This window comes from Vipera ursinii (genome assembly GCF_947247035.1).
Source record: "Vipera ursinii genome assembly, chromosome: 6".
NCBI classification, from domain to species: domain Eukaryota; kingdom Metazoa; phylum Chordata; class Lepidosauria; order Squamata; family Viperidae; genus Vipera; species Vipera ursinii.
In genome coordinates this window covers 22,777,492-22,790,676 of record NC_139515.1, presented here as the reverse complement: position 1 = coordinate 22,790,676, position 13,185 = coordinate 22,777,492, and the positions used below count along the sequence as shown (strand labels likewise).

Genomic DNA, 13,185 nt, shown 5'->3' with positions numbered 1-13,185 from the left:
GCAGGGAAGTCCTGTGGGTTATGGGGAAATTAGCATTAAAGTGAAGGAGACAGCAAAAACTGTGTCCCTAACTCTAAAACTGTGACTTTGTGATGCAAATCACCCTCATTTGCTTTGGAGCTGAATGCTGTACTCTTCTGCTATGATTCCCATCCTTGATTCAACAGAAAAATAAACTGATGTTGACCACACCCAATGATGATTTCTCTCAACTTTGTAGCTGCAGATGCCTGACTTTCTTTCATGGTAAGGAGTAACAAAGGCTCACAGATTTTTGCATACAGTGATGCTGCCCTTGGATAGTGATGCAGGGTGGAGGAGTTGGAAAAAAACCCCCATCCTTTTAACATGTATATATTTAAGGATGACTTGAAGATGCTCTCCATCCTGGGGCAGTGGATGTGATACAGGTAATGCCATGGAAATAGAATGGCAGGAGGAAAAAAGATGCTGCCAGAAGATGCTTGTGCTGTGGTTAGGTGCAGGTGAAGAAAGCCCATTAAGGCAACATTGATTTGGCCTGCAAACAAGGGAGGGCATAGAGGAAGATTGCTTCACAGCCTTTGCCTCCACCGGAGAACCAGAGGTAGCCAGTTCTACTTCTGGGTGGGCAAAAAAAGGTGATTGTTCGGATTCTGGGTAGGAAAACTAATCACAGAGAACTATAGTTAAATTCCAACTAGCGGCAAATTCCATTTCTGCTTCATACTGAAAAGTTCCTCTTTCTGCTGATTCGCAACCATTCATGCCAATCAAATCAGGGCTGAACCCTCCTTTGACAGACTGAACCTGTAGGTGACTCTTTGAAAGACATATTTTCTTGAACTATCCCAGGAAAAGATGCTGCTGCTTTGAGGGGTTTCTTGTGGACAAGTGCCATGTTTGAGTATCACTTTGGAAAGGGCCAAAATAACTTCAGTCTTAGGACATCACCAGCCCTCTCCATGGCTGAACGCATCCAAATTAATGGGCACAAAACTTCCAGGCCACCATACGTATCTTTTATTTTAGATCGTTTATTTCAACTGTATTATTTTTTTTAAAGTAACTCAAGCTGGTGAACGTAGCTAATGCCCCTTCTTCCTCCTATTTTCCCCACAGTAACAACCCGGTGAGGTGGGTTGGGCTTTCATGCTTAAGGTGGGACCTGAACTCAGTCTCCTGGTGTCTAACCTCGTGCCTTAACCTTTACACCGAACTGAAGGACGCTGATTACTCAGATCGGGTACATAGCTGTATGTGTGTTGTGGGAGAAACGGAAGGAAATTCCGTAAAGCTAATTTTTCGGGGGAAAGTTTTTTTGCGTTCCTCTCTTCCACTCCTCCAGGCAGTCCTGACAACTAACAAGCCGATCCCATAGAGCTCAATGACATTTACGCCCAGGAAAGTAGGCACAGGACTGCGGTCTTCTTCCATCCGGGAAGTCTTTGGCCGGTTCCCCCCCCCCGCCCCCGTTTCTCAAGATTACTACCGTCCAACCGCGCTGTCTCTTTCCTGCTAGGGTCAACCCCCGCCTTCCATGTCTGAACTAAAAAGATCTTTCTCCCTGCCGCCCCATCTCCTCCCGTCGGGATTCAGCGGCGACCAGAGCTCCACGCCACGGCGACTTTGCTCCGCTCGCTCTTTCTCAACCTGGCGCCGCGCTTCTGCCCTTCCAGAGGTCGAGGCGGCCCGCTGCGCGGCTGCCTTGTCTCTCCCGGCATTCAACTCGCTTCCCCGGAAAAGCAGCGTGCTCTTCCTCGTTCTCTTCCCGGGGTAGGTCTGACCTTGACCTCTTCCGACGGCGAAGTGCCGAGGACGGCGAAACGCCCCCTTCCCACGTGCCGCCAGCGGCCTCCAGAAGGCGCGCGGGGTCTTCCGTGCCCCCCACCCCACCTCACCCCACCCCACCCCACCCCCGCGCCACTGGATTCCTTCCAAGCTCTCGGGAGGCGAGGGCGACAGGCGGGCCAGGAAGGATCGCGGACGTCCGGCCGCTTGCTCGTTTCTCAGTCGCGGTTCTCGGCGTTACGGGGCCCGCAAACGGCCGTCTGCTGAGGGGAAAAGCAACCCCAGAGCTCCCTACAAAGAATCGGCGCGAAAGGCCCGCTGATTCCCAGCTCAACAGCTTTGATAGCCTTGCTACCTCCCCGAAATCCCGCCGACTCCGGCTTGAAGCCGGAGGGGAAGGCGAGGAGGGCTCAGACTTGGCCAGGGGCAGGAAAAGCAGCCTTAGCGCAGAGCGAGCGCCTGTCGGGCAAACGGCTGTCCGTCCTTCCAGCCCCCAAGCTCCAGAAGAGGGCCGGGATTCCCGTCCCTCCCGTCCCTCGCCCTCGGCAGGGCTTGCGCAGCGCAACCCGGACTTTCAGCGGGAACCGTTGGCTTAGCTGGGAGCGAGCAACGGGGCGCCCGGGCCGCCTTCTCCAGCGGACGTGGCTCTCGCAGCGACCTGACACACACACACACACACCATCTTCGCCCTCCTCGGGGAATGGAAGCAGCCCTGAAACTAGTGTAAGACCACGAAAGTTAGCCAAAAATCATAATCAAATCAGGGAAAGGGAAAAAAAAAAGACCGGCAGAAAATCCGGGTAAACCCGCTCCCGAACTCGATGAGTGCGGAAACTGAAACTCGTAGCTGGCGGTTTCCAACGTGGCCCGGGAGCTGAGGCTGCAGCTGTTGGAGGCGTCTGGGGAATGGGTCTCCTTCTATGAGGCCCATCTTGCTCCTCGTGGCCTCCCCACAGAAAGGTGGGACTTGGCTCCGGAGAGGAAGGGGCGCCGGAAGATCCCCAGGCCCCGACTCAAGTGAGTCGAAGTACTTTGCAGATGTTGCCCGAGAGAGTCGGGGGAAGGGAAAGGCTCAGGAACATCGGCCTACCTTTTGCAAAGCTAGTTTTGTTGAACCGTGGATCAGTGAATAAACCGTCATCGGCGGGCTTGTACGCCGCAATGATTAGGTTCCGAGTGTTTTTTGTTTCGGTTTTTTTAATTTGCAGGAGCTATATTCCTGCGCCAGGTTGCCTTATGGGGAGGCAAGCAATCGTTATTAAAATAGTTAATAACCTGTATTTAAAAGTTATTAAAAGGAGGGGCTCGCCCTCAAGTATTATCGCCTTATTTCCGAAGATGTTGGGATGTCCTGCAGGTAGTGGGAAATCGCCGAGGGGCGGGAATGGTCCGTGAAACACTTTCTTTAGATTTGTGTGTGCCCGGGAGGCGCCCCCTGCTCGTGCCAGCCACTCTGTGAATTTCAGTAGAGGAGAAAGAACGTCTTTAAGCTCAGGGTTGAATTGTGGAGTCCTTGGTGCTCTCTGCGCTTGGTTCTTTTCGTACTTCAGCGCTGAAGTTTTAATGCTCCGAGCATTGAAGAGGTTACCTAGCCGGGTAACGAAAGGCTTGCACGACAACAACCCAGGGCAAAGAGCACCCAGGACCTCGCTTGGTGAATTGCCTCCTTCGGCGCCCGCCAGTTCCGATTCCACCGCCCAACGTGGGCACCCCTGGCTACAAGGCTGTGATATGAATCCGATTTCTCAGGGTAGTCTAAAGTGGTAACAGTTGAAAAAAAAAGAGGCTCGCCTGTTTTGTTATGTGCTTCGCTCACCCCTTCATGTTTTTTTCCCTTTTCCCTCCTCCGAGTTTTCTATTTTTTACATTTCTCTTTGCGTTTTATGTTTTGATAGATAAAAGTGTGAAAAAACGCTGCCATCTTGATGATTTCGATCGTACCTTGTTGACATAGTTACTCTAGATTCGAATATCAAGTCCGCAGCCACCTTCCGATTTAAACAGAATATCCACCTAGCTAACATCGACACTGATGTTATCACCTACTTGAGTAACGAAACGTCCGCAAGCGAACAAGATTCCCTGATAATGATCTTTTTTATTCGGTCTACGACCGACTATAAACATCGGACATACTAACGCCATTGCTTGATCCAGCCTGGCACGTGGGAAGGGAGACATTCGGCCCCGGGCGAGCCTGCAAAGCAGGGGTTGCCATAGGAGACAGGGCGCCGTCGAGTCGCGGGTCTTCGGCGGCCTTTGGCCAACACAATGTAGCCCAATGCAACTCCCATCATCCCAGCCAGCACGGCGAAGTTCAAGACGGGCAAAGAGCTGGGCTCTTTTAGTCACGCCTTCTGGTCACGCCCATTCCACACACACACACACACACACACACACCAGTTGTATCAGGTGAAAGGCGCCACTCGTTGAGGATGAGTGGGATTGCCCGGCCGGCAGGTTTTGTTTATCGCGGTTTATTAACAGCGTCCTCTGGCTGGGGCTTTGTATTGATTGGCTCAGCTCCTGCCGAGGCCGACGAGCTCCAGTCTGTCAGGCAGTGCTGGCCGCCTTGCCAGCGACTCCCACGCCGGCTGCGTCTTCGCGTGCGCCTCCAGGACTCGGGCTTTGGCCTCCTACTTTGAATGCCAGAGAGGCGGAAGGAACCGGCGTTCGGACGAGATGCCCTATTCTGCGGAATCTCGGGTGCCCGGAGCCTTTTCTTGAGAGAGAGAGCGAGCAAGAGTTACTTGGCTGATCCTCCCCTCAGTTTGTGGTTGGCTTGTCTTTAAACGAGTCACGTTTCAAAACCCAGTAAAGCAACTGGTTTAGGATGGGAGAACTCGGAGGAGGTAATCAAAGAGGGCGGGGAGATTGAATGAGGTGCGGGCTAGAAATTAAAACAGACTTGAACTACCCCATGTCTCTTAAGGCTGCAGTGCTAACCCTGGCCTGCCTTCCTGCCTTCCTCTCTCTCGTTCTCTCTCTCTCTCTCTCTCTCTCTTTTCCTTTCTTTCTCTTTCTCTTCTTTCTTTTTCTTTCTTTTCTTTCTTTTCTTTCAATCAAGGGACAGTGAACTGTTTTTGAAGGGACAGTTTTAAAATCCATCCATTTGCCTTCTCTTGGGATGGGCATCCCGTTCTTGCTATCTAACTTTATTTAATAGGTCGATGTTTCCTTTTTTATATCTTATTCAGGTTAGAAAAGGGGGATAAATTAAAAATAGTTCAGTGTATTACAAGGAGCCACCACTCTTCACATCTGTCACTTCTCTGTTAATAATTTCATGACTGACAACGATGGTTCCGCCCCCCGCCCCTTTCCTGGGTTTCACTTAAATGTGTTTCAACCTTGGCAAGTTTAGAAGGACGAACGTAGGGAAGAGTAGGATAAAATTAAGGACCTAGGAATCCAGTTGAACTCTTTTCAGCACCAGCCAGTGCTTGGCAATGATGTGTTACCTACAAAATCCTTTGCTACTTGATATCTTTCATGTGGTTTCTTTTCCCAGAGCCCGTTTAGTTTAGTGGTTAAGGCATCAGGCTAGTAATCGGGAGCCTGTGAATTCTAGTTCCATGTTAGCTATGAAAGTCAGTTGGATGACTGAGCCAGTTACTCTCTCTCAGCCCAACTCGCCCCACAGGGTTGTTGTGGACAGAATAGGAGGAGGAAGGGGTATTATGAATGTTGGCTATCTTGAGTTATTTATAAAAGTAATAAAGGTGGAATAAAAAAAATCTAATAAATACTGAAGTAGGATGTGGAACTATAAGAAAACCATGTGCCTATGCCTCTGCCATTCCCTCCCACTTTATAAATGTAAATGGACAGCAAAGGGCTGTCTATTGTGTGACAGTTGCACTATCTTTTCCAGGTGGTCTCTACCCTCAGGCATTTGTAAAGCTTAAGCCTGTTGGTGGGGGAAGTGTTTAAGAGCTTTCTTGTCCAAACTCAGAAACCCCTCCTGGAACACAGGGGTTGCCATGCTGTGAATTGTGCCCCCCTGGGAGTTGTGCTTGGCTGCTACACTTTCCACTTTTTGGTTATGAATCAAGACTACCCACTTTAACCCACTTTGTCAGTGGGAGTTGGATAATAAAATAATTCTTACATATTTTATTTCTTACTGCTGTCTTATATGCTCCATTGGTAGCAGAGATAATACAAAGTAGTCAACTATTCGGGAAGTATATATCAACTCTTCATAGAAGGTGGTGAGATTGACTCTAGAAATGTGGCACAAAAGTAGTTCAGTGGTTTTGCCTTCCTTGAGTAGACATTCTTCCCCTGGTGCAAAACAGTGGTGTTGATAGTATCTGGAAGCTTCCCTTGGATGTAGAGGCAGTGCCTCTCTCATAGTTGAAAGCAGAGCTCTCCAACCTTGGCAATGTTAAGACTTGTAGAGTTCAACTCCCAGAATTCTAGGAGCTGAATCCACAAGACTTAAAGTTGACAAGGTTGGACACCTCTGCTTTAAAGTTGACACCTTGCCAACTTTAAGTCTTGTGGATTCAACTCCTAGGAAATATGAACTTTTAAAAAATAATTATTGGTTGAAAAACATTTTGCAGATGAGATGGCTTCTTGGAACCCCATGTAAAAATACATTTGAAATTTTTATATCCATTAGCTGATTAGCATAGAGTCAGTTTGCTTTAGGGGTTAAGGCAACAGGGTAGAAACCAGGAGACTGTGAGTTCTAGTCCCTCCCTTAGTCATGAAAGCCAATGACCTCGGGCCAGTCATTCTCTCAGGCCAACTCACCTCACAGGTTGTTGTGGAGAATTAGGAGGAGGAAGGACTATTAGATATGTTTGCTACCTTGAATATTTATTAAAAAAATAAAGGCAGTTAAAAATCTAAAACTGTATTGTTATGCTTGATCATGAAACAGAAGGGAATATTCTAAAATGGATGAAAATTCAAACAGTTCTCCTAGCTGGTGCAATAATCCTGAAGTTGCAGGAAATAAAATCCATGTATGTTTTAAGCCTTTTTTGTAAGTGAATGAGGGCAGGATCCAGGCTCAGTCCACTGCATTTAAAATGGCATACGGTTTATTCAAAGTATATTCAGAGGTCTCCACAGGGAGGCCACTTCCATTATCCATATGGTGCCTCTCTACACCAGCACACTAAAGCCTTTTGAGCCTCACACTATTTGAATGAATGTGTAGATTTTCCCCCCCAAAAAATATGGAATAAAAAGCAGGGGAGAGGAATTGTAGAGTTGAGTGTATTTGTAAATGTATGATTTACAAATACACAAAATATAAACATGCTGTCACTATCATGGATGGAAACGCTTCCTGCTGGGATTGAAGCAAACTGCAAATTAATTTAAGCAGTGTATGCATTTTAACTTTAAAAAAAAACCACCCAAGTTGAACATCAGAATTTTAATCAAGTTGTTTAGTGAGTGTCTATGGATGTTCTTTTCTTTTAATGTATCCTCATTAGCTCCTAAAAAAGTCACCCTGCCTGAAAGTAGCATCTACATTCTGAGCAATATTAAGGCAAATTAGGATTGTGTCTCTAACCTGTGTTCTATCCTGTTGTCAACACACAAATGCAAGGTGACGTGGAGTCTCTGAAGAAGCAAAAAGAATCATGAGAGTGACACGACCAACTCCTAGAGCAGATTTTTTTTCCCTTTTAGTGGGGGTGGCCGAGAACTGCTAAACTTTATTTCAGAAGAAAGCATGGCGATAGAAAAACTAAACTAAGGTAAAGAGATGTTTGTGCAGACAGTATGCCTGCACAGAATATTTCTTGGGCTCCCATCCACTTCCCAAATAGATGTATTTTAATTTCTTTGGGGAACGAGTGCCACTTTTATAAGTAGCCAGGTCCTGTTCAAGGGCATCTGGTTTGCCCTTGTTTGGCATGATTTATACGAGTGCTTAAAAACAAAACAAAATGAAACCAGCTTGAAAACTTGCTACTTTTCAATTCTTTGGTCCTTTGTCCTTACACAACAGCCCCGAAGTTGCATGACCTGCATTTGCAAAGAACGGTTGGTATAAGCAACCAAGATTCTGAATTGTTCAAGGAATTCATTGGAGTAAAACACTTCACTGCTAAATTAAGGGTCAATGGGAACGTAAGTAATGTTCCCTCCCCTCCTTACCATACAGCCCTTCTTTGAGCAATGCTGTTCCTGATGTCTTTGGAGCAATTTAAATTGTCCTTAGGGGAAAATGCATAGATTTGATTTGAAGATGTGTGTATGTACACACACACACACACCACACACATATTCTGTTTGGAGACATCTATTTTTGTATTCTTACAAATGAATATGGGTTATAGACAGGTCTTTATATAAAGCAGCTAATCACATGCATGTATAAAATTTTGATATCTCCCCTTGCTAACACAGGAGGTCAAATTGTTTTACATACAATAATCATCTTTTAATTTCAGAGTTTTATACAAATATGGGCTAGATAACAGAGGTGACATGGATGACAAGAAGGTTCTTATTGCTTGCATGTTTCCACAGAGACACAGAAGAACCCAGGACAAGCTTCCTGACACCCCACAAGATGACAATATTTTTTTCCACTGTGAAAAAGATGCAAAGATTTGAAGAAGCAACACTTCAAATTTCATTTTCTGTGTACTTTCCCAGGAGTCCTTGACATTCTCCTGCCCTTATATGTAGCCAAATCAAAACACTAAGATACAAGAGTAAGATTTTTAATGTTTCACCTGGTAATGAAAGAGCAAAAATACAACTTCCTCAGAAAGCAAAACCACAGCAGCATCAAACCATAGAAAATACAGGTGGGGTTTCACTCTTTGTGAAGTGCCACAGTATTGTCTGTGAACAATAAAATGGGAGAATTTCTAAGAGTGGCTGCCAAAAGGGTTGGGTGGTGTCTGCAGTTTGCATTCTGCACAGGGGCATGCTGTACTGAAGGCATGGCAAGAGACTGCAACAATACATACAAAAGGCAATGAATCACAAGGGGAGCCTGTGGCTCCTTATTGGCATATTCTCACAGTACAAAGCAAAGCCACGTGGCAAAAGATGCAAAATCTACTGATGTCAGAATCTCCTTGGCATGAACACTGCTCCTCACCATCGCCCTTCTTATGTCATTTTTTCAGAAGTCACTTATCTCTTCCCTTCAAATGGGAGGAGCTCACATTGTAATACCAGGGCATTAAGGCAAAACATACATTCAGACACGAGGACAAGTTATGAAACAGATACTTGGGAGAGACATAAAACATCAGCCTTCTTCTTCATCGCTATCTTTCATGGTGATGCCTTGCAGTCCACCACCATTAGATACAGAAACGGTGGTTTCTTCTACTGTGAGACGGCTATGAACTGTGTTGTAAGTTTTACTGTTTAGGGTTCCTTCCAGCACACCCTGTAACCGAAAGTCTCGATAGGTTTTCTGTAGCAAAACAAAAGCAAAACTCAAGATTAAGAACAACTGTTATATAAGACATAACCTGTTGATTAAGTATTGTATTTAATAAAGGTATGTTGGGAATGGTTCTATCTGCAAAATAATGAAAGGCATGAGTTCACTGATAAAAAATGTCACTTTATAGGCTGTATCTGTTAATAAAATGTTATATGCAGCAAAAGAAAGGCACATGGAAGTACTGGACTAGCAGCCTTTAAAAAAAAAGAATAGCTATGTATCCAATATACATTCTTACAATAAGTGCTTTAAAAGTTTTAGTTTTCTTATTACAGCTTTTGAGTCCTGAGTATTTTCATGTTCATTAGATACTTGCTGTGCTGCTTATTTTGTATGCAGGATATTTTTTCCTGATCACCTCAATTTGATTAATGTAGTTTTGTAAAGTTTCCGTGACATCAAAAGCCACCTCAGGACAAGAGAGGCAGGGCAAGTTGACCCACAGCTCCTGCCTGCAGCACAATTCTCAGGCATTTCAGCACAAATCCCCCAATATAGTCCTGAACTGAAACATGAGTTCAGTTTGATGAACACAATATGAATTCTTCAGCTGATCAGGCTGATCACAGGCTTACAGATAAGCTGTTCTCCATAATTTCTGTAGAATATTTGTATACATCCAATCAAATTGAATACAAGCTTAGTATGAAATAATGCAAGACTTTCCTACCAATTTTGAATTCCCTTGCATGCCACTATTTCCATATAAGCGCAGACAGAAATTATAGGCAGAAGTGTTTTGCCATTTATGTTATCTTGAAACTGGCATCTGCTCATCAGCCTTCATTCATGCTATGTGCCATTATTACTTAATGTGCAGCTCAACAAATTCTGATGATCTTTCAACTATACAGTTACATAATTCATTAAGTGGCTTCTGAAGTCAATTTTCTGTTCTGCAGTATTTTAGCTTAGGGGACCAAGGCTGGTTCCTCAGAAGGCTTTGGGTTGGTTGGCTAAGAATAATTGGAGACTTGGAACAAATGGCACTACGCATTAAGTCTACATTTCAGATAGTCCTTGATTTATTACTGTAACTGATCCTATAATGAATGTTGTAAGTCGTGATGGTCACTAATGCAGTGGTCATAAAATGAACATAGTGGTAATTAACCACAGTTTTTGCTGGAAACCAGAAGTAAATGCCTGTTGCAAAAATCTGTCAATGCAGGCTGGTTGCTCAGCACTTAAAATGCAGTCATGTGACCATGGGGGGGGAGCTATCAGAATTTCAAATCCAGGTCATAAGTACCTTTTTTGGATTCTGGTTGCTAAGCGATCAGTCCTACGTTGAAGACTACATGTACACAATATCTCTGTTTCAGAAATACCACAAAAAGTCTTCCCTGTTAAGGTGTTAAAGTTTTTGACAATAAGAGGAATAATTTGTTGCTGTTGCTGTTTCCAATGCTGCAGTGCAATCACATTCTACTCATATTTACCTTTACTATTTTGATGAGAGTCTTCAGCTGGTATATATGAAGTTGGAGATCTAATCTGTCAGCCAGCCACACACATATGACTTTCATGGAGCTGCTGTACCACTGCTGCAAAAAAGAAGAAGGAAAAAAAAATCCAGTCCAATTGTACAGAATTGACAATGAGAGGTAAATGGAGCACTTAGAAATAGCTATAAATCAGCACTTGAATTCAATAATGCCTTAATTTCTGTTAATAAAATAGCAAGTGTTGTTGCTAGGAAATCAGTTAACTGGACCTCAGTTGGTCTTGATGTGCATTAGCAAAAAACTGTTCAGAGTTGCATCCCATTTATGTGCAAGAGTTTTTTACCCTTTGCCTCCCATAAACAGAAAATAATAATAGCAACAGATTTATAACATGCAAGTCAAACAAAAAGACTCAAGGTGTATAGAATTGGAAACATAATACAGATACAAGCTAAGTGCTAAAATATTGAGTCATTCAGGAAATACAAAAAAAAAATTCCAATCACCCGTCATCACTCAAGCAAAATTACAAATAGCCCGAGCCTCTGGTGTGTTTGAAAAGCTAAGGTTTTAAAGCTTTTCTAAAGGACAGCAGGGTTAGGGCTAGATGGATCTGGGGTGGGGAATGATATCAAACAGTATTAAATGCACATTTCCCTGAAATAGGTATTGAAACAGTTGGTGGAGGGAGATGTTATAGGGAAAAAAAGAGGTAAACTTAATTAGGGAAATGAAATCCTCTCAAAATCAATTACTGCTGTTGTCTTCTTACTCCCACTCTATTCATAATTGTGTCTATCAACATTTCCCCCCCAGTTTTAGGACCTGGAGTAGGGGAAAATTATTTTACCAGATTTACATAGCTTTGATGTATATGAAGCTAAATCATGTTTAGGAGAAAACCTGAGCTTATTTTTATGAGCTTTTATAAGCCATCAAAAACATATTTTAAGGATAATTAGTAACAGGGGAAAGTTAATATTAAATATGAGGTCTTATAGTAGATATCACAGAGGAGAAACCATTTGACAGGATGTCACAGAAGATGTTGCTACCTAGAAGAAGTTACTACTTTGAGACTTAGGAAAAGCTGCATGATTCCAGGTAAAGAGATTTGGGACCTCCACTGACAGCAAAGAGAGTTTTACTTATATCATCATTTTTCTTTGTCAAGAACTATATTGCTGTGTACTGGATCTAATGTCAGTTCTAGCATGACCTCCAATCAACCTAGCATGGGCCCCTTCTTCCATCACCTCCATCTTAAGTTGATGGAAGACTTTGAAGAATTTGAAAGCAGAGTGGATCTATGGAAAGCTACAAAGAACCAACGCTGGCTGGAACCAATGGAGGAGCTGGAACCTGGGTCTGATGAAAGCTGGGAAGTATGGAAATCATTGACTAGATTGCACACAGGTACAAGATCCAGAGAATCTCTAAACAAATGGAGCTATCTGGTGGCTTCTGCTCTTTGTGATTGTGGTGACATGCAGATAACAACGCATATGTATATCTGCCCTTTGTTCCCTGATCAGTGTATACTGGAGGACCTCATGGCAGCACAACAGAACACAATTAATGTTACTAGTTTCTGGGGAAGATCTGTTTAATTTGTACATATTTTAATCTTGTATTTCATGTTTTAAACTTTTATGTCATATAGTATCTTATTTTAATTGTGAGACTTCTTTTCAGGTGCTTAATTGGCAGTGTAATTGCATCAATTTTAAACATTAATATTAGTCATATAGTATGTGGCTTCCCATACTATTAATACAACCTATGCAGAATGTTGTTTCATAAATCTATAGTCAGTTTTATTAATTAGTTGAAGAGCTGTATAAATATGAGAAAATAAAATAGCAAGAGGAACTATGCTATCTGGATAAAGAGCAGCTGTGATGGGTGTGATCAGGTAGATTATATGCAAAATAAGAATTCTTTTTTAGTTTATTTGCTTCTGATGTCACCATTTGAGTAAAATATGCTTAAAATAGCTTTTAAAAGGATAATAACTTATTAAAATATATTTTTGAAAACTTATTCATATGTTTTTAAATATATTTTTTTAAAAAATAAAGTAATTCTGAATTTTAACCTATGGCTAACAGGTGGCATTCAATGACTCCTGTCAGGCACATTAACATGAGTATCATGTAGCTTAACAGATGGCATCTAAGTCAATTCACTTGTGGTGATAAATTCACACTCACCTGATAAATCTCTTAATTGCCATTTGTTCTTTTGTATCTGTTCATTGTTACATGCAATATGATAGGTCCAATCTGTTCTCTTATCAACCAGACTTTTAGACAAATTAACCTCAGAGGTACCCATGTGATCTGGTGCTGAGCACAATGGAAAGATTCTCAATAAAGGAGGGGGAGCTCACCAGTTATGCAAAAGAGACTGGGCATCAAACAATTAGTCAAGAGCCAAAGTGGTGCTTCTTGCACAAATGAGCAAACCGCAGTTACTGTGACAAGTGCTTCAATTTGTAATTCCATGAAAGGAAATTAATAG

General features: G+C 43.2%; 1 protein-coding gene across 4 annotated transcripts in view; it reads right to left on the bottom strand.

The window, feature by feature from the left end:
- Positions 1–8,200: 8,200 nt before the first annotated feature.
- Positions 8,201–13,185, bottom strand: part of CADPS2 (calcium dependent secretion activator 2) — a 409,931-nt gene continuing 404,946 nt past the window's right edge. For all 4 annotated transcript variants that reach the window (XM_083366018.1, XM_083366019.1, XM_083366020.1 and 1 more), the window contains 2 exons: positions 10,657–10,761; positions 8,201–9,181 (listed from right to left, as the gene is read on the bottom strand). In XM_083366018.1, the coding sequence (XP_083222144.1) occupies positions 9,011–9,181; positions 10,657–10,761 (276 nt within the window). In that variant the 3' untranslated portion in view covers positions 8,201–9,010. The remainder of the gene's footprint in view (positions 9,182–10,656; positions 10,762–13,185) is intronic.